Raw genomic sequence first — 21740 nt, 5'->3', positions numbered from 1 at the left:
GTATTTTGCTTCGAAACATAGCAGAACAAAATCTTAGAGTGATCTTCCATAAATAAAAAGAATTATTGAAGACAATCTGGACAGTGGGTCTAAAGATTTTTATTTATTAATTTTTTCAGATCTGAAGAAATCCTCCTTAAATAAAAGTATGATTTACACCAACCCCTCAAATGGTACATAACTTAAAATGCCATAATAATAATTATCATAATCAATAATAGCAATGCAAGTTGGTTGTGGCATTTACTCTATCCATCCATGGTGTGTAAGGTACAAAAATTATAAACTTAATTAGATAAACTTATTGCAACAAAAATGTATTTTAAGTAATGCAATCAGAGTATCATCACAAGAAAATTTTGCAAAATAAGTTGGAAAGAAGCAAAAGATATCACTTGTATTTTCTTCAGAAAGATCTTTGATTACTTCTTGTGCCCTCCAAATGATATCATTTTAATCAAATATTAAAACCAAATTTCAAATTTGAATTTCAAATTCATCATTAAGAAAGCTACTTAAAAAAAAAAAATAAATAAATTCAATAGGCCACAAGAATTTAATGAATCAATCCAATTATTATCTCTTAGATCTCTCACAAACATAACCACTTATTATTAACAAAATCTCCAATGTAATATTTACAGATTCTATAGATAATTGATGTGAGGATCTCAAAGAATTTTAAATTTTCAAATAATTTCAATTCAATTTAAAAATAAAAAATAAATTAGTCACCATATTTGGCAGTGATGTGATTCAAATTATGTCTATCTTTAAATGAAATGGTGACTGAGTGGGTGGATAAATGAATGAGCCATAGTTTCAGCCATAGCCTTTATGATCATATCCCAAAGAATTTAATCACTCAAAAATATTTTCCCATAAAAAAAAAAAAAAAAAAAAAAGAGAGAGAGAGAGAGAGAGAGAGAGGATCTGATGGAGCAGAGTGGAGATACTGATACTGATACTGATTATAGTAAATATGAATTAAGAGAGAGAGAATTGGGGGGTGGAATACTTAAAGAACACAAACAGCCATACAGAAGATCATGGAATATCTGTGACTAATCTTTTGGGAATTTTATTTCCTTCAAATGCCAATAAAATTTTAAATAGAAAAGAAATTCTGGGCTCTCTGTTTTCTTCTTTTTATATATATATATACATATATATGAAATTTTAATTTGTATATATACATATACATACATACACTGTCTTGACTATTCAAATTCTTGATTTTGGTTCAATTTTTTCATCCCTTTGAGCTTTCTTCTACATCACTTTCCTCACATTGCATTGCCTAGTCTTTTACATCTCAGATTTATTTATTATTTTTTTAAAAAAAGACTATGAATTCTTCATCTGAGGTTGCTGCTGCTGTTGAAGAACCTCCACATGTATTGGCGGTTGACGACAATTTAATCGATCGCGTACTAGTCGAAAAATTGCTCAAGAATTCATCATGCAAAGGTAATTCATAGATCCATTTTTATTTTATTTTTTTGAGTAATCTTTGTGTATATTGTGATGTCTTTACATTGGCAATGGAGGAAAGTATCATTTATATTCTCCGGAAATTAGTGAGAACCAAAAAAAATAAAACTCTTTGCCTTTTCTTTGAGGGCCATCTTCGAAAAATAATTTTACGACAAAAATATATATATACACACCACTTTATGTTTGTCGAAATTCACATAGAATAATAGCTCATAATATTCTCTATTATTATTACTCCCTCTGTCCTAATGGGCGCATTATAGTAGGTAGGACAATTTAGGTAAAGTATAATTAGTAAGTAATTAAGAAATGTATTAGTGAAAATAATTATAAATTAAGATTAAGATAACTAAACATTTTAATTAAGATTAAAAACAATTAAATTTTAAAACATGATTAAAGTGTATAATCAATTGTAAAAAAAGGAAAGGACAAATTATGTGGAATGAACGAAAATAGAAAATAGGGATAAATTATATGGGATGGAGGGAGTTATATTTTGTGAAAATAGAATTTTATACAATTTTGATTGCAAAGTTGTTAGGTTCTCCTCTTGTTGCAGTGACCACTGCAGAAAATGCACAAATTGCATTGGAATATCTTGGATTGGATGAAAAGTCTAAAAGGGACAATGTAGGTTCTTTTTTCTTTTGGAAAGTTTTATTAATCTTTTCGACTAATTCATTCGATTAATATTTTCTTGTTGGAATTCTTTAGGCCTTGAAGGTGAATATGATCATCACAGATTATTGCATGCCGGGAATGACGGGGTATGAGCTGCTTAAGAAAATTAAGGTATAGTTAACATAAATGTCGAATTTCTAGTGCTTAAAAAATCAATCTTGACGATAATTTGGATTTGTTGCAGGAGTCGTCGGCTATGAAGGATGTGCCGGTTGTTGTTGTTTCGTCGGAGAATGTACCGACCATAATTAACAAGTAGTTTAATATGTTACCCTTTTTATTTTACAATTGAATTGTTGTTCTTGTGATTTTTTATTTTTTTGGTAATAAGATTGCAAAGCATTAATTATAAATTTATTCAAATTTGTTTCGACATTTTGGATAGGTGTCTTGAAGAAGGAGCTGAGATGTTCATGTTGAAACCTCTCAAGTATTCGGATGTGAAGAAATTGAGATGCCAATTGTTGTGCAATGCTGCAGTGAAAGCAATATAAGAAATCTTTTGAGAGTGATATATGTTGTTATTACTAAGCTTTTGTGTCCACATTTTTGTATGGATTCAGCTGGAACTAAGATCCGTCCCGAATATATATATTGTTAGACTTTAGATCCAAATTGGATCTGATATAATCAGATCCGGCCAAAATTATACCGGTAAAATCCAATGGATCTAACAAATTCAATTCTTTTTACGATTCTTAAATTTTAATTTAAAATTATACATGTATCGACCCAATATATATTATTTATGTATTTTATGAAAAAAATATTACAATAAAATAATAAATAAATTAAACTTTAAAAAAAATTAATATAATTATATTGTTAGAAATTATTTTTTCATATGTATAGTCGATATATTATTAATATTATAAATCGAATTTGGGTGCGGGTATGGTCCGCTTAGATCCTAGACCCGATTCGGACCCAATTAGAATACCCATAATATGACCCGGATCAAGATCTAATACTCAAATAATTGGACTCAACTTCAAATAAATAGGTCGGGTTCGAGTCGGGTTTCGAGTTTACGATAACCTATTGTAATCCTTGTAAAATTATTAATACGTTTTCAATTTATATTTATTATAAATTAGATGTTTAATTTATCAAAATAAATAAAACTCATAAGGGGACAATTATATCATTTAGAATATAAAAAATCCAAATTCTTTTACTCATATAAAAAACAAACAAGACGTGACAAATATAAATCCCACGTAATTTTACCAACCAAACATACGATAGGATTCCAAATCCTAAATATAATAAATCCTATCACGCTGTGAAATCTCAATCCCACAAAAAAAAGTCCATGAACCAAACAGCCCCTAAGAGTCTATCTAGATTGATATTTAAATATTAATTATTATATTAAAATACTTCTATTGATGTAATAAGATGATATTTGTAAAAAAATTATACAAATATAAAAATATTATTAATATTATAAATGTGATCTTAGACTCGGATTAGAGGCCGTTCATCAAATTAACATATATTTATATTGCATTATATTATTATTTCAATTGAAAATTTACTATTCAAATTTTAAACTAAAAAAACACCAAACCAAACATGATCGTAGAGTTATTTGGTTTTGAATTGAATTTTGTATTTTCATGTAATATATATATATATATTTAATTATAATAAATTGTGTTAATTTTGCTTTTAAAATTCAAACCAAACACGATCATAGGTAGGCTGTGTGGATTTTAAAAATTGAGTTTTTATTTTATATTTAAATAATAATTCATGTGTTTTGTTCTTAAAAAATAAAGTCAAATAATAAAAACTAAAATTTTTTGCCATGTTCTTCCTCAGTAACAAGAACATGTATTGATTTACATCATCGTCGTCTTGATGGATGATCTATCGGTAGAAATGATGAACCCATTAAACAAGAGCAGCAGGAACTTGTCGCCGGTGAATCGCTGTCGCAGTCACGGCGGCGGCGGCGGCCCATTTTCATTGCAGACCTGATAATAAATTCAAGATCTGACTTTTACATTCTTGAATATATATATATATATATAACTATGTCAGAAATGTTTGAATCTGGGAATGGACGCAATGTGAAAGAATCAGAAATATTTGAGTCTTCTCTGTGATAAAATTGCAAAATGGTTTTTATTTCGATTTCTGATGTAGGGTTTCTGTCAATTGAAGTCCCAATTTGAGAGACGAAATTGAGATGAGAAACGACGACAGATGCATTTCAATGGCGGCATCTTCAATTCAACATTGAAACAGATTCGATTCTTCTCTTCCGATACGAAAATCAAAACCCTAACCCAAAAAGGGAATTATTCAGAGGCACTGAACTCGTACTGCAATGAACACAAATCTCCAATCAGCACCTCCAGATTCATCTTCCCTTCTCTCCTCAAAGCTTGCACTTCTCCTTCGAGGTCCATCCATGGCGAGACGCTCCATTCCACTCTCCTCAAATTAGGTCTCCATTCCGACCCTTACATCGTCACTTCTCTCGTCCGGATGTACGTCGGCCATGGCAGCATCTTCAGTGCAGCCAAAGTGTTCGACGAAATGCCGCTTAAAATTTCAGCCCTCGATGTTGCTACTTGGAACTCCATCATCGATGGCTATTCAAAACATGGATTTTTCGACGAAGGTATCGATCGATTTCGACGAATGCAAGCTGTTCATGTTAAGCCTGATGGCTATACTCTCTGCATTCTTCTTGGAATGTTCAATGGCTGCTGCTCTTATGGGAAAGAAATCCATGGTTATGTTGTGAGGAACATTCTTGAAGATGATCCATTTTTGACAGCTAAATTGATCGATACTTATTTCAAATCTAACAGGATTTTCGATGCCCGGAACGTTTTCGACTCGTCGGCTGGTAGTCGGAGCATTGCAGTGTGGAATTCGATGATCAACGGATTATGCGCTACCGGGCATTGGAGGAACGCTTTGGATCTGTACGTGTTGGCAAAGGGCGCCGATCTTGAAATAGGTTCGACGACATATTCGTGCGTTCTAACAGCGTGTTCGCAGGGGGAGGCATTCGACTTTGGCTTCCGGATACATTGCGACATAGTTAAGACAGGCTTCGAGAGTGATCCGTATGTAATAACCTCTCTCGTAGCCTTTTATTCGAAGAGTGGATTGATCGAAGATTCAGAGAGGATTTTTTCTTGCACCGATGAAAGAAAGGTCGAGATATGGAACAGCATGATTTCTGCGTACGTAAACTGCGATCGACCCGAATATGCTTACAATACTTACGCTCGGATGCGAAGTAAGGGCGTCAAAACCGATACCTTCACGTTATCGAACGTTTTGATTGCGTCCAGTGTGATGGGATCGCAGAAGTTGGGCGAAATTTTACACGCGGAACTGCTGAAGACGTCGCTGAAAGAAAATGTCGCCGTGCAGAGTGCTTTGTTGACGATGTACTCGAAACTCGGGAGTTTTGAAGATGCGCGAAAGGTCTTTGATCTGATAAGGGAGAAGGACGTCGTCGCGTGGGGCTCGATGATATCTGCAAGCTGCGAAAACGGGGAATTCGACGAGGCGTTGAGTTTGTACAAATCGACGGAATTCGATGGCCGGAAACCGGATGCAAGTATCGTAGCGACCGTGATTGTTGCTTGTTCGGGACTCGGTAACGGTAAACTGGGTTGCTGTGTTCATGGATTCGCCGTTAAGGAAGGGCTCGACTCGGATGCTTTCGTCGGTAGTTCTTTAATTGAATTCTATTCTAGACTCAGGCAACCGGAAATGGCGAAAACGGCATTTTCGAATGTCTTGCAGAAGAATCTGGTGGTGTGGAATTCGTTGATTTCTTGCTACTCGAAAAATGGCTTGCCGGAGCTCGCCGTTAGTCTTTTTTCTCAGATTCAGCGCCCCGACGCAGTATCGATCACGACTGTTCTTGCTGCCGTCGCGCAGATTGCGGGGCTGATTAAGGGGAAGGCATTACACGGTTATTGCGTACGATTTGCAACGATGATGGAAGATGTTCGAGTTGGGAATTCGTTGATCGATATGTACGTCAAGTGCGGATGCTTAGTGTATGCAGAACGGGTGTTTCGAAGCACGACGAAGAGAGACGTCGTCACTTGGAATTCAATGATTGCGGGATACGGATCACACGGGAAATGTGACGAGGCGATTCGGTTGTTCGACGAGATGGCGGAGTCGGGAACACGGCCCGATGCGCTAACCTTCCTCGCCGTGATCTCCGCGTGCAATCACGGCGGGTTTCTAACCGAAGGCGCGAAGCTATTCGTGTCGATGAGGGAATACGGAATCGAGCCGAGAACAGAGCATTACGTGAACGTGGTCGACATGCTCGGGCGGCGGGGACGTTTACGCGATGCGTTTCGATTTATCGAGGATGCGGCAATCGGGGACGATCGAGGCGTGTGGCTGTCGTTGCTGTCGGCGTGTCGAGTGCATCGGAACGTCGAGATCGGGGAAGTGGCGGCGCGGAAGCTGGTGGAGATGGAGCCGGAGTGCGGGAGCAATTACGTGCAGGCGATGAAGATGTATGCGGATGCGGGGATGGAGGAGGAGGCGGCGGAGGTGAGGGCGGCGATGCGGCGGAGGGGGCTGGGGAAGGCGGCGGGGTGTAGCTGGATTGAGGTGAAGGATAAGGTGGACGTGTTTATGGCGGGTGGTGGTTGTTGTTGCAGGGCAGTTGAGATTTATGAGGCTGTTGAGCGTTTGAGGAATGTTATGGAGAGGGAAGGAGAATGGGATTTTGAGGTTGAAGCTGAGGCTGGCTGTTTGTGACGGGTATTTATCTGAAATGACTTATTTACCCCCTCCTCCTTAGGAAATTTGTGACCCGGTGGGTTTGGATGCGGTCTGTGTAGGTGTTTAGTATTTAACGGTAGTTTTTTTTATAGGGTGCGTTTGTTTGGAATATTTTTGTTAATTTTTATTATTCATAAAAGAATTTCACCTAAAAATATCAAATTAATTATGATTTTTTTTTAATTTTATAAATAAAAATTAATTTAAATTCAAAACATTACATCATCAACATTTATTTATATTATATCATATAACTATTCAAATTCAAAATTTTTACTATTCAAATTTCAAACTTAAAATCTAATTCTCCAAACAGACACACCCTAACCAATTTTCGAGTGTGCAGCAGTAACCATTGCGACAATCCTTGTGGGAATTTTTTTTTATAGAATTGAAATAGTGGTTGTGATATATGTATTACATACATATTGTAGGGAGGTTTAGACGATGAAATTATGGTTTTTTTAGTTTTTATACTTATAACATGTTATAAGTAAAAATAATATTTTTTTTAAAAAAATAGTAAACATTAAAACTTTACTCATAGCATTAAAATATATATTATAAATATTATTTAAATTAAAAATTAAAATTTACACTCAGTAAAACACACCCGACAAAATTTCTCAACAGGCACCCCATAGTTCCAATTATTGGGGGCGCTAAAATAAAAGTCACTGACAGTACAACACCATCTAAGCAAATAAGCTGCAAGTGTTTGTGTCATGCCCCGGCGTAGGATGCGTGATGTCACGCTGCTTCATGTCTATCCAACCACAATATTATTATCATTTTTTATTTTTATATTTTAAAAACCACCAATTTTCTCTGAAACTTCCTTCGCTTTACTTCCCTCTTTCCTTCAATCACACCATTTTTATATAGAAAAAACCATATCGGAGAACCTCTTATCCCTTCAGATCTCACCTCCTAAAATCTCGACAATGGATGATCCGTACAATCAAGGCAATCATGCAGTACGGAAAACAGTGATTGCGGAGCTGTTGAAAGGCAGAGAAGTGACGATGCAACTACAAACCCTAATTCGCAAACCTGTTCGAGACCGTGGAGCTGTGGATGTTGAAGCTCTCGCTCTGCAAATCTTCAGATCTTTTAGTAACTCGCTTTCCGTGATTTCCTCTTGCGCCGATTCAACGAGTTCCGCTCCGATCTCCGACGGGAGGAAAAGGAAACCGCCGGTCAAAACTCGGAGAGGATGCTACAGGAGAAGGTACTGAGCCTTCGCTGCTTCTACGTACTGATGAACAGTTAAATAAGATAATCGAATTATTTATTTATGCATCTATATATACACAAAGTTTGTTTTTCTTCACAAAATTTGTGAAATGCATAGGTATGAAATTTGTTTAATTTTTACTATGAATTTGAGAGATGTAAACAGATCTCGATCCACACGAAAGCAGTAGAGATTTGGTGAAAAAATATACGTATAATATTGATAAAAAGGATTTGAGAACAGGCAACTGTGCATAATTACATATTTTTAACTTCAACTTGTGAGACATATGCAAAGCTGACTTTTGGATTTCTCACTTTGTACGTACAATACTTTCTGACAGGTTTTAGGCTTTTAGCCAAATGTATAAAAATTGAAACGCCACACTTTAACTTTGTCGATTATAAATAATACGTCGTGCTTTTAGTTGAATAATTTTTATAAACTAATTGATTTAATTTGCAGGAGGACTTCAGATTCATGGATGATAATTTCTCCTGTGGAAGACGATGGCTATGCTTGGAGAAAATATGGACAGAAGGATATTTTGAACTTCGAATTTCCTAGGTAACAATACTTTCCCTTTTCCACGTTATTATTGTCAAAAAATATGCTTTCGATAGATATTGACGCATTAGAACAAATTAAACCTCATGACTTGATTATTCGTATTTGTCATTAATTATAGTGTATCACTTATTGTTTTTAGTACACGATTAATTTAATTACAACATTATTTAAAAAATATAATATATACACATATACATATAAAAAACTCACAAATATTATTCTTTGAAATACTTTTACCGTTCTTTATACCTTACCACAAAAATAAAAATAATAAAAATAAAAATCTAAAACTAAACAAGCACACTCTTAGTTGCCATTATTTATTATTCATTTGCCTAATAAAACTTCGTGCGTCCACCTCTCTCTCAGTATCATACTTGCAGTAGACCATTTATTATTATGTCACATTTTATATGTTTCTAGTTGTCCACTTGCTGCTAATAATAATAATAATAATAATAGAATTTCATGCATAGTTGAAATGATCTAAAAAACATGCAATCATAAGAAAATAATTATTTGTCGTACGGAAGCCCTAGAAAAAAAATATCACATAATTGAATAGAAAATACAAATAGGATATATTTAGTTTGAGTGATTAGGTTAATTAGATGAGATTAATTTATCTAAAATAGTGTACTAAATTTATATTATCTTATATTTCATCAAGTAAACATAATTAATATTAATTAGTTTAATGATTATATAATATAGATATATATATATATAATACTAGTAAGTGATTGAGATCTATCAATAGCTTATTTCACTTTTATATTTAGATGAAACAACTCCAAATTAACAAACATTAGCTTTACAGCTCTTAGGAATAACTATGATTATCTGTAAATTTTGGTGACTTCAAAGCAATATTTATAATGAAACAATGATGCACATTGCGTCCAGTCATGATCTGAGATATTTGTATATCAGGTGAGCATCATATATAAATAACTTCAAAAGCTACTTTAATCAAAATATATTAAAGCTTATGCTAATGCTTTCAATCATTATTTATATGTCCTTTTCGTTTCTTTCTCAATCCCATCAAAATCAATATCATGTCCTAACTATATATAATACTTATGTTAGTTTTTCTTTTGTTGTCCCTTAACTTATTTATATTCTATTTACAATAAATAATTTTGGTCACTTACAATAATAACCAATGAAGAAAATTTGCATTTAATTAACTCCAATTGCATGATGTAAACTTTGATTAAAAATAAATAAATAACCATATTTTTTGAAGAATTTTGAAAATATAAAAATAGTAAAAAATTTAGTATTTAATATATAAAAAATATACTTAATGTAATATTTTTCCAAAAGTTGAATAGTAAATATTTTTTAATTTGTAAACTAATTAATTAATTATATGTTGTGGTGGTGCAGGTGTTACTACAGGTGCACCCACAAGCAAGAAGGGTGCAGAGCTATAAAGCAAGTCCAAAAAATAAAGGACGATCCCGCATTATTTCAAACCACATACCTCAGTCACCACACATGCTCTCACACACCAAGGCCTCCACTAGTGGATAACAATCATCACGATCAAATCCCCAATCTTCTCAGCTTTGATCAATCAAACAACCCGGCCCCGATTACCCGCCCCACCAACCCGACACTCGAACAACCCGCCCCGCTACTATCCATCAAACAAGAAGATCCCAATCATCAAGACGCTTCGTCGTCTGACGATGCAAAATCGTCGTCGCCGCTGCAGGATGCGTGGAGGGAAATATTTGGGTATGAATGGGAAGAAGCAGCTGGTGCCTCGTGTGGGTCTACTAGCTTTGATGGGATCAGCTGTCTCGAGTTCAACGGTCAGTTTCCTGATATAGAAAGTTTCCAATTTGAGTAGATATTCATATATACACACATATGTTGATGATAAGATTATAAGATAATATGATATGATCCTCCATAATTTGCATTACTATTATTGCTGGTAAGGATGTATTATATATACTTTGCATGCACATGCACGTAGTGGCCTTTACCATATTATAGTCTATAGACGTTAAATAGAGAAATACAGTATATACAATAAATAATATCTGAATTTTAGGTATATGGTGAAAATCTCTACACTATAGTGCTTTTTTTAGAAGCGTGCAGCCGTGTGACAGGTCATCTTTGTCACAAATCTGTATATATGTCACTTTATACTGTTGCCTTAGAATAATTGTATTGTGTTGTGTATTCTAAAGTTTAATTTGATCATTTGGAATTATTAGGGAGTCAAACATGTTGGTGTCAGTTGAGCTGATAGTTGTTTATTTATGTATTTATTAGTACTTGTAACTACTAAACCAAAATCATTACTCAATATTCAAACTTGATAAAAAAAGTAATCACATTCAAGGACAGTAAAAAAAAATAAAAACATAAAAATAAAAAATAAAAAATGCGCCTGGTTGATTTACAGTTTCTGAAAAAGAATTATATTTAGTCGGGTGTATTCGTATATATGTATCATATGTCATCTTTCGTTTTGAATCCAATCCCCCAGTTGAATCTTGATCCGTAAAATTGATCAATAATTTTCAATAAGATTAAAATTAATTATTTAATTTACAATAAAATCAAAAATATTTTATTATGAAAAAATATTGTTTGGAGCTGTCAATATATATATATATATATTTTGTAAAGAACTCAGAATACATAGTAAAATAAAAAATATTTTCTACCTCTCAACTACCATATTCACATTTTACGAGTGAAAGTATAATAAAAATAATTATAAATTAAAATTAAAATAATTAATTAATCTAATTAAAATTAAAATTTTAAAACAAGATTAAAGTTTATAATTTTTTTAAAAAGTAAAATCAAATATCTAACAGACGAAAATAGCAATATAGACATTATAGTTGAGACAAAGAGAGTAAAAAATATCAAATGACAAACATATATCTCTAATATTAACTCAAATTTGTTTAATTTTTAAATTAAATTTACTTTTAATAGTTCGTGTACTTGGTAATTATATATTTTGTTATTTTTTATTATTCAAACAAAAAATGTCATTTTTTCTTAATAAATACGAATCTCATTAAAATACTTTCATAATAATTTTCATTACATATTCCAAAGACCTTCTATTACATTAATACTTTCATAATAATTTTACACAACATAGATAAAATAATATTTAAATACAAAACTATAACTAATTATTATTAAAATATAATATTTATAATTTTTTGGTACAATATATATATATATATATAATTATAAAGTGGTCGAATGCACTATTATATTTATAAGACAAAGTTATTTATAATTTAGTCATTTGAAAATTTTGCACCCAATGAATCTTGCCTAATTTTTTTTATGTTATATTTTTAGAAGATACTCCTTCCATTCCGGTTTAATTAAATTTTTTTATTAGTGACGTTATGTTTAAGATAATGATATTTAATTTATTAATAATAGTTCATTATAATATTATTTTTATATAATTAATAATACTTGAAACTTTAAAATAAATTTAATATATGTTATTAAAATATAGAATATGTATTTAAATATTTTAAAGATTATATTTTAATAAAATAATGGAAAAAGAATCAATTTTAGTTTCAATATAATCAAAATTTATCAATTTTGGTCTAAATATAAAAAACTCATCAATTTTAGTGTCACTATAAACAATTTCAATCAATTTTGGTCTCAATATAACCAATTTCAATCAATTTTGGGTCCACCGTTAAAAAATAACGGAAATTGTTGACGTGGACATGACGGAGATGACGTGGTAGTTGACTTGGAAAGTACACGGCCATGTACAATTATACACGACCATGTTGTTACATGGTCATGTATATTTCAGTGTATAATTATACGTGACCATATTGTTACACGACCATATACATTTCTATTTTAATTTAAAATTTTATTTTTTTGTTATATTTTTTAAAAAAAAATTATTTTGAATTTAAAATAGTTGATACAGTTAAAATGGACAAAATCAATAATAATTATAATATAATAAAAATTTATCAATTTTAATTCAAATATAAAAATTTATTAGATATATTCCTCTTCTCATAATGTTCCTCACATCCGAGGTTGAAGTATGGTTTTGAAATGTTTTGTCTAAAATTTTATTATTCATAAAAAAAAAAAAAATTTACAAACATCCAATTACACAACTATCTTTTAATTTTGTATATTATAGTAGTATTAAAAATTAATTTATTATTTCAATGTAATTGAATGTTTGTAAAAGAAATTTTTTTTGTTAAATAGTAAAACTTTAGACAAAATCTTCAAAAAGAACGATAAATATTTATATTTGAATTAAAATTGATACATTTTAATTATAGTATAATTATTATTGATTTTTTTTCCATTTTAACTATATCAACTATTTTAAATTTAAAAAAAATAAAATTAAAAAATATAACAAAAAAATAAAATTTTAGACCGAAACATGGTCATGTTATTACATGGCCGTGTAACAACATGACCGTGTATAATTATACACTGAAATTTACATGATCGTGTAACAAAATGGTCATGTATAATTATACACTGAAATATACATGGTCATGTAACAACTGTGTAACAGCATGACCATGTATAATTATACACTGAAATATACATGATCATGTAACAACATGGTCGTGTATAATTGTACATGGCCGTGTACTTTCCAGGTCAACTGCCACGTCACCTCCGTTATGTCCACATCAGCAATTTTCGTTAGTTTTTTAACAGTGAGATCAAAATTGATTGAAATTGTTTATAATGGGACTAAAATTGATTATATTGTGACTAAAATTGATGAGATTTTTATATTGGGATCAAAATTGATTTTTTTTCCTTAAAAAGATATATGCTATTTTCTAATGAATAAAATTTATTATAATAAAATTAAATAAAAATATGTTAATTTATTTATAATTAATATAAATTAATTTTATAAAAAAAAAGTAAAATTTTAAATATAAATAAAATATAGAAATAAAAAAATTTAGAGTGAATCTTACATAATTTTACTTAGACGTTATATGTTATTTATTATTAATTTGATTTATATTTTAACAAATATATAAATATATACAATTTTTAAAAATTAGAGTTTCAAAACAAAAAATGTTAGTTATAACTATTTTGCCTGTTTATAAATTTGACAGTATGTAGAGTAGCAGTAATTAAAAATAAATATATAAAATAATATAATTACATAAATAAACCCTAATCCAATTTGTTTTGCCTCTCCCCTCGCCGTCGTCGTCTTCCCTCTCCCTCTCCATCGTCGTCCTTCGTCTGGTGAAGTAGCCGTCTGCCGTTGGTCTTGTCCCCATCGTCCTCATCCTCGTTGTCTGCCGAAATCATCTTCATCTTCCTCGACTTCGTCTTCCAGTCCCCATCTTCGTCCTCTTCCGTAAAAAATATTGATTAATCATTGTTTTGGGGGAAGGAGATGTTGTTAAGGAATACTCTCATATGACTACGGTGCGCCACAGTTGGTTCCTGCTTAGTTTCGATTACCATATTCTCTTTGTGTGGTTATTCTTTGTTTCTGTTTTTACTATGGCTAAAATTTTACTTGATGGATGATATATGTTACCCCTCCCTTCTGTAAATGTCCAACTCTCACCTGCATTGTAACAATTTCAGCCTCGTATCAGATTTCACAAGAAAGATGATCTAACACACAACCGTGAGTATAATTCATATGCAAACTTATAATTATTCTGTTTTTGGATGGAAATCTTTATTCATGGGCGAGAAACAGAACCAAGTGTAACTTATTGTTTTTGGCTAATCAGATTAGTACTGCTCAGTGTAAAAGTGTAATCAAATCTGTATAAGCCTTTTGTTTCATTGGTAGTATCGATCTTCCTTTTCTCACATGAGGAAAACCTGCAAATCTTTTTCGTCTCCTACTTCAATTTCCATTTTCATGATACTAGGAACTGTTGAACTCGATCTTTTGCTATGAAGTTTATTTTTGCTCTATTACTATTGTGCAGACGAAGACATCAAATTTAAGCTATTACAAGTCATGAGAGGAGGAAGAAAGAATCTCAAGAGGGCGGTGGCTGAAGAATTGACTGCTCTTCAACATGGTGAAAGCATAATGCAGGTTGTGGATCTAAGGGGATCTAATCTTATTGAGGTATAAAATTGTGTCCTACCTGCTTGTATCATTCAATTTGATGTCTATCTTACTACATTTATCGACCAATCAAGGTGATGGACACAAAAGGGGATAAATTAATTGCTATCTTTCCAGCCAAATTTCAGAAAAGTATGTGGATCAAACGAGGTACGCTCCATGGTTGAGTTGTCTGCTCTAGGCATCTACTATCCATCACTGATATATCATTTCTGCAAATTAAACTCAGTTTGATACTAAAACACTTATGGATAATAATCGATAGTAAAGGTTTTGAATTTCACCTGTGGCTGAGCAGGGAACTTTGTAGTTGTTGATGAAAGCGGGAGAGAGGAAGCGGTTGAATCTGGTAGGAAAGTCGCTGGCATCGTTACACAAGTCCTTTATCATGATCAAGTTCGTTTGCTTCAAAAATCATCTGAATGGTAAGTACTTGCTTGTTAACCCATTGTTACTCTGCTGAAAGATCACAGTATATCTGAATGATAAATCCAATCCAAAAGATGAGCTCCATTGTTGCTCAGAAAATTAAACTTAAAATAAGAAGTGCAATCTTATTTTCTGATTATTTCCAACTTCTCTTTATTAGCAAGAATTGCTTTGGATGAAGCAAAGAAATCAAATGTTGATCTGTTAAGCCTCTAGAATCCTTTTTTAAGAACACTGCTTCATGCTTTCATGGCACTTTTATTCTGTTCTTACTTAACTGTTGCACTTGTCGATGCCCATTGTTGCAGGCCCGAGATCTTCAAATCCACGCCAGGAGAGAACTCAATGCAATGCTTAGATTCTGATACTCTTCGACAAGAAGATGAAGAAAATTGTAGCAGTGACGATGAATTGCCGCCATTGGAAGCCAATACGAACCGACTAAATCCTCTCCATCACCATGTTGAGTCTGAGTCGGATTCAGAGGAAGACGCATAGGCCTTGCATTGTTGAAAAGATAGGCTACTTTGTGTCAGGATATGTATTGAGATAAGAACAGAGATGACTAAGAACAAATTAATGGGAACAACGGCTCAGATTTGCAGCAGTGGAAGAAAGTTACTGCAATACTTCATTTCTGAATATTTTGATTAAATATTGGGAATTGGCGGACAGAATGCACAAGCTATATACAGAGTCACAAAAAAAAATTAGATGCTATAGAATATACAAGAAGAATTAGTTATAACAGAGTAGCAGAGGAGAAACATAATTTGTTAGACGTGGTGGTTTTGGTCCTCTGCTCCGGAAGTATCAACTCTAACAATATGAAGAAATCAACCTGTAATATTTGATCATGATCATCCAGTGTACGTGAATTTTTGTTATTTCAAATTGATCATTCCATAACATTTATGCATAGTTTTAGAGCGTTTTGTAACTTTACTTTACTATGCTTTTAATTATTCTGCTACATTTATGCATAGTCTGGGAGTTTTGCTTTTTAAATCTTCTTTTTTAGATATAGTATAATTAGTAAGTAGTTAAAAAATATATTAATAAAAATAATTATGATTTAATAAAAATAATTATAAATTAAAATTAATAAATAGTTTATTTAAAATTAAAAAAAAATTGTAAATTATAAATTTTAAAATAGTATTAAATAAATAATTATATTTTTTAAAAATAATAAATTTTGTGGAGAGTGGACAAATTATGTGAAGGGACGGAGCATATTTTTATTAATGAAAAGAAGTGTATTTTTAGATATCACGGTTTGAATGAATGCTACAAAAATTTGAATGGAAAAACTACCGAAAACAAAGATTGATTTGTGCTGCCGTTTGTTTCTCTAACCCCAGACTATTTGGACTAGCTTTTTTTTCAAAAATATATGTCACATATCATTCTATTATATATCATTTTAATATTAAATTCAAACCAAAAATATTTTTAAATAATTAAAATTCTAACAATATTTTTATATTTATATACTACTATTTAACTTTTTTAATAAATTTACTTTTCTAATGGGCCAAATAGTAATTTTTGTGGCCCAATAAAATAGCGGTGGATTAAGGCGACACGTGTCCTCATTTTCGTGTTCTGGAAGAGATATTTCACTCAAACGTACTTAGAACGTTACGACAGCGTGTTAACACATGTTTTAGCCTCTCGTCCACGTCCCCGTCAACAGGTAATTTACGACCGACTCATCTCTACAGCCTTTCGACTGTGTTTGACATTTTTCAATTTTACTCATTTGTCTCCTTCGCGAAGAAATCGGTGAAGAAGATCATTGAAGGATAAATGGCCGTAAGTCTGGCGTTCAGAGGCGCCTCGTGTAGCCGTTTTCCGTTGATTCATCACTCTCAGGTTCGTCTAGTTCCTCCAATCGACTATATTCATATTTTTGTGTGTTTGTGTCTTTTGGAAATTGCGTGCAGAGCAGAACTGATTGTTTTCCTGATGCGTATTCCAGATTCCTGTATCTAAATGCACATCGACAAGGAGGTTTAATAGGTTCTCTGTTTTTGCTCGGTCTACGCAGCCGCCGGACCTCTTCACTAGGCGTCTTCAAGGTACTGAGCGTAGTTGAATAGCTGGTTTGGAATCTGTATGTTGTATTGAATAGACTGATTTCTTAGATGAATCGCTATTAGGTTTTTCATTATGGTTTCTTAATAATACTTAATAAACTTGAAGACTGATGTCTGTGGTTGTATAGTCTGAGAGATCGAGAATGCGGATGGAGTTTGAATTTGTACACTTCTAGTACTGAGGTTTTAAATATCAATTTGGTTATAGCAAAAATGGCGGGTTTGAGATTGTAGTTGTGCAACTGCGTTGTGTTATAGGATTAATTCATTAAATATTTCTTAAAATTTGACTAGTCCAAATTATGCTTACATTTTTCGTTCATATTTAAAGTTCGTATGGTTATTTAGCTCAAAAATGAGAGGAAATGAAATATGTTCATCTGACCTTGTATTGCTCTAGATGGTTTTGAGAACCTGCCGAAACTTGTGGAGGATATTGTCCAGACATCCTTAAGTACTGGTCCTCGTGGAGCTCTTAGATTAGCTCAAGGTATCCAAGCAGTTATTGGTGTTGGTAGTGAGTGGCTGGCTGATGCTTCCAAGGTATTACGTTAATTAGGTTGATTTTATCTTTATTGAGAATATTGTATATCATCTGTTGTCTTGTAAAATTGACATATTGGCTGCACTATGCTATGTGATTGGGGCTCGGTGTCACATTTGGGTGTAATTATCATAGTAGTATTTTTATGATCAGAAAGAGCATGTTTGATCTAATTTCCAGTTGGTATATTGGTATATACTTTATATTTCCCACGTTCATTGTCTATTTTATGTACCCCACCCAGCTACATGGTTAATACATCCTTCTTTTGTCACAATATTCCCTTGTGAATGTCTTATTTAACCAAGTCCGCGTTCGATGCATGATGTATTTGATACTAACAATTCTAACTGCCCAAGCTGGTCAGAATGATTCTAATTGTTGTTTAATTGCTTACTGGGTATGACCTGGTCTATTTGATCTATTTAGGCTGCAAATACATCTACTGGCTTAGCAACTGAACTTCAGCTTGGATTGTTATCACCCCGCTATTTGAGGAAATTATTTGAACGCCTGGGTGCAACGTACATCAAATTAGGTCAGGTATGTGAAGACTATGCCTGCATACTGTTTCTACTATGTCCTCTGTGTCTGCTGCATGGATGGTCTATACTGCCTTTCTATCTCTCTGTTCTATTCTTCCTTTTGTTACTCAATAACCTCCAATAGATAATATAAATGTTTTTAGCTTCCTCATTGTTTTGACAAACTATAAACTTATTGCCCTTATCACACTTCTGATCAGATGATCACCAGATTGACACTTAATTAGATTATTTCTTTTCATTCTCTTAACGTCAAAATTCATCTGATGTTTGAAAATACACAGTTCATAGCATCTGCCCCAACACTATTTCCACCAGAGTATGTCCAGGAGTTCCAATACTGTTTCGACCGAGCTCCTGCAGTTCCCTTTCAAGAGATTCAAGCAATCTTGCGTGAGGAGTTAGGCAAGCCAATTGATGCTGTATTTGAGTATGTGGATCCAACACCCTTAGCGTCTGCTTCCATTGCACAGGTTTTTTATCAGAGAGTCCTGTAGCTCTTTTTGCTGGATTTTACTAGTTTGAGGTAAATCATAAATGATATTGTATGTTTTAATTCTCAGGTGCATGCTGCTAGGATAAGGGGTACCCAAGAGGATGTAGTTATAAAGGTTCTAAAACCAGGAATAGAAGATATCTTGGTGGCAGATTTGAACTTCGTATATATTGTTGCACGCATTTTGGAATTTTTGAGTCCCGACCTAAGCCGAGCATCTCTGGTACATGCTTTCCCTTGCGACTCTTTTTTTACATATGTGCATTTTTTTTTCTTAATTCGTGTAGCTGACTTAATTATGCTTCTGATAACACAAGATATAGCAGTGAATTTATTTTACATCACACTAGCCTTCTTTGTCCCTCTTTATATGATAGCTCAATATTTTTTGGTTGCCCCTAAAATCTAGTAATCTTGGAGCACCTGATTTGGTTGGAAAACACGCGTGGTGACTGATTTGTCATTTTTATATTTATATATGTATTATTATGAAGCGGAAACATGGATATGATATCCAACTGAATACAGGTCACAGGCTTTTTCCTCGCCTTTTCCTTTAGTTTGTTTAGTTATATTTACTGAACATTCATCTAAAACAGAGATTTTGTCGATAGGTTGCTATTGTTAAAGACATAAAGGAATCAATGCTTGAAGAAGTGGATTTTAAGAAGGAGGCAAGGAACATTGAATCTTTCAGGAGATATTTGGCAGAAATGGGACTCATAAGGCAAGCTACTGCTCCAGAAGTATATCAGCAATATAGCACTAAACGGGTTCTCACCATGGAAAGGCTTTATGGAGTACCTCTAACAGACTTGAATTCTATTAACTCGCTTGTTCCGAATCCAGAAAACAGTCTTATAACTGCCTTAAATGTCTGGTACGACTCTAACTTGAATTACAACTACATGATTTTGTTATAGTGGAAACAAAATGATCTGATAGACGTATGTATCTTGTACAATTTTCCAGGTTTGGTAGCTTGCTTGCATGTGAGAGCTTTCATGCCGATGTTCATGCTGGCAACCTGTGGCTACTACGTGATGGCCGCATCGGATTCCTCGACTTTGGTATGTAGTGCATGATGGTTCCTGTGTTTTTATCTCTCAATAAAATCTTTGTAAATAATTTTTGATATAAATCTTATCGAAATTTTCTACATGATACTTCTTTTTTTGCTCGTAGCGTCTCTCTTTCCTTTGTGCTTTAACCTTATGGATTCCTGTATCCCTTTTGAAACTCTTTTGGAAATTGTTGGTTGATGTATTCTCAATTATTATACTTTCTTGATATAAATTACTCCACAGGAATTGTTGGGAGGATTTCTCCGAAAACATGGACTGCCATGGAACTATTTCTTTCGTCATTATCAACCGAAGATTATGATTCCATGGCTTCTTCCTTGATTGATATGGGTGCTACAAGCAATGATGTTGACTCAAAGGCTTTCGCGAGGGACCTGGAAAAGATATTTTCCTCGATTCAGGCAAGTTCATGTTTCTTATTGTCATCTTTCATTTTATAGTTGCATTCTAAATATATTATACATAGTGCAGATGTAATTTTACCTTATTTGATAGGCCATCCGTACACCAAGCATGATAAGTATTATGTATATATGAATGACACTATTGTTTCAGGCAAGCTAGAAATCTCTTTGCAAAATGACCAGAATTTAAATGGTTTTTGATAATTTACAATAAAACCGGATCCATTGCACTTCTATGAGATTTTTTTGGTTTGATCAATAAGTAGAATCTACTCACGGTGTTTCGTCCATTGTCACAGGCTATGGATACTGAAATCATAGTTGCTACAGCAAGGGAGCCGAATACAAACACAACAGCCGTTGCTGCCAATCTTGTCGTTGACGAGAGACAAATGAATGCGCTGTTTCTCGATGTGGTAAGACACTCTGCATTTGCGCACATTTATATAGTTGACAATTTCGATCCTGCTCAGAATTATGCGCGTGTGTATATATATATATTTCATTCAACCGTGTTTTGTATATAACTTCCAGTTTGTCGCCATTTATGTAGAGTAGCAACTCTCTCGATATCACGACTGCTCTTATTTCTGGGCTCCTAACTGTGATTTTAAAATGATAGGTTCGGGTAAGTGAATCGTATGGCCTTAAATTTCCTCGGGAGTTTGCGCTTCTCATGAAGCAGCTTCTTTATTTCGACCGGTACACGCGAATTTTGGCTCCCAATATGAATATGCTGCGGGATCAGAGGATCATCATTGTTCCAAACCAGAGGAATAGAAACGCATTTCAGTGAGAGGTGGCTTGGAGCAAAGGTGCAACCAATTCAATTTGGTTAAAAGGTAACATGAAGCATTATTAGTGTGTATTCTAATCAACATATAGTAAATACACGCCCACACACAAACACAAGAAAGCAATGTAGTGTATGATGAAAAAGGAAAGAGAAAAATACTGAGAACAATCATCTTCTATATTGTTGTGTGGGGAGGAGATCCTCTGTGGCTCTCCACCCCTGCTTCACTCTCGTATATATTTTGTATATACATACAATTTTTTGTATGTATATACATGCGAGTGGCAGTGGAGCGCTCCCTATTGTGCTGATGCCATATTTATTTGTGGAAGCTTACTAAGCTTCAGTAGGGTTCCATAAATACACAATACTCAGTCGAGTATCTGTATGCATGGACGGATATGGAAATATATTCTCATAAGAG

General features: G+C 33.1%; 5 protein-coding genes across 7 annotated transcripts; all 5 read left to right on the top strand.

Annotated features, from left to right (window-relative positions):
- The first annotated feature begins 936 nt into the window (after positions 1–936).
- Positions 937–2825, top strand: LOC127245906 (two-component response regulator ARR17-like). Of its 2 annotated transcripts, none has more exons than XM_051267055.1 (5): positions 937–1470; positions 2060–2130; positions 2215–2292; positions 2366–2436; positions 2567–2825. In XM_051267055.1, exons 1-5 carry the CDS (start codon positions 1350–1352, stop codon positions 2673–2675), a joined length of 450 nt encoding a protein of 149 aa, XP_051123012.1. In that variant the 5' UTR covers positions 937–1349; the 3' UTR covers positions 2676–2825. The 2 variants fall into 2 exon arrangements, with proteins under 2 accessions (XP_051123012.1, XP_051123011.1); XM_051267054.1 differs by having other exon boundaries at positions 2042–2130.
- A 1157-nt stretch (positions 2826–3982) lies between these two features.
- On the top strand, positions 3983–7112 carry LOC127245962 (pentatricopeptide repeat-containing protein At2g40720). Its single transcript, XM_051267136.1, has one exon. The coding sequence runs from the start codon at positions 4396–4398 to the stop codon at positions 6943–6945; it is 2550 nt and encodes an 849-aa protein (XP_051123093.1). The 5' UTR covers positions 3983–4395; the 3' UTR covers positions 6946–7112.
- Positions 7113–7787: 675 nt separating this feature from the next.
- LOC127245788 (WRKY DNA-binding transcription factor 70-like) lies at positions 7788–11038 on the top strand. The gene is made up of 3 exons (XM_051266828.1): positions 7788–8200; positions 8672–8773; positions 10172–11038. The coding sequence occupies exons 1-3, from the start codon at positions 7914–7916 to the stop codon at positions 10638–10640; spliced, it is 858 nt and encodes a 285-aa protein (XP_051122785.1). The 5' UTR covers positions 7788–7913; the 3' UTR covers positions 10641–11038.
- A 2953-nt stretch (positions 11039–13991) lies between these two features.
- Positions 13992–16082, top strand: LOC127245758 (uncharacterized). 2 transcript variants are annotated; one of them, XM_051266779.1, is made up of 6 exons: positions 13992–14248; positions 14414–14456; positions 14770–14915; positions 14990–15065; positions 15214–15340; positions 15653–16082. In XM_051266779.1, the coding sequence occupies exons 1-6, from the start codon at positions 14240–14242 to the stop codon at positions 15840–15842; spliced, it is 591 nt and encodes a 196-aa protein (XP_051122736.1). In that variant the 5' UTR covers positions 13992–14239; the 3' UTR covers positions 15843–16082. The 2 variants fall into 2 exon arrangements, with proteins under 2 accessions (XP_051122736.1, XP_051122737.1); XM_051266780.1 differs by lacking the exon at positions 14414–14456.
- A 903-nt stretch (positions 16083–16985) lies between these two features.
- LOC127245928 (uncharacterized aarF domain-containing protein kinase At5g05200, chloroplastic) lies at positions 16986–21494 on the top strand. Its single transcript, XM_051267084.1, has 12 exons — positions 16986–17043; positions 17127–17222; positions 17329–17428; positions 17847–17989; positions 18420–18533; positions 18820–19008; positions 19099–19254; positions 19646–19911; positions 20004–20101; positions 20339–20517; positions 20820–20936; positions 21143–21494. Exons 2-12 carry the CDS (start codon positions 17157–17159, stop codon positions 21314–21316), a joined length of 1602 nt encoding a protein of 533 aa, XP_051123041.1. The 5' UTR covers positions 16986–17043; positions 17127–17156; the 3' UTR covers positions 21317–21494.
- The last annotated feature ends 246 nt before the right edge of the window (positions 21495–21740 follow it).

The sequence above is a fragment of the Andrographis paniculata genome, unplaced genomic scaffold (assembly GCF_009805555.1).
Source record: "Andrographis paniculata isolate CXL003 unplaced genomic scaffold, ASM980555v1 Contig25END, whole genome shotgun sequence".
NCBI lineage: Eukaryota > Viridiplantae > Streptophyta > Magnoliopsida > Lamiales > Acanthaceae > Andrographis > Andrographis paniculata.
The sequence above is the reverse complement of the archived record's forward strand: the minus strand, read 5'-3'. Positions and strand labels throughout refer to the sequence as shown.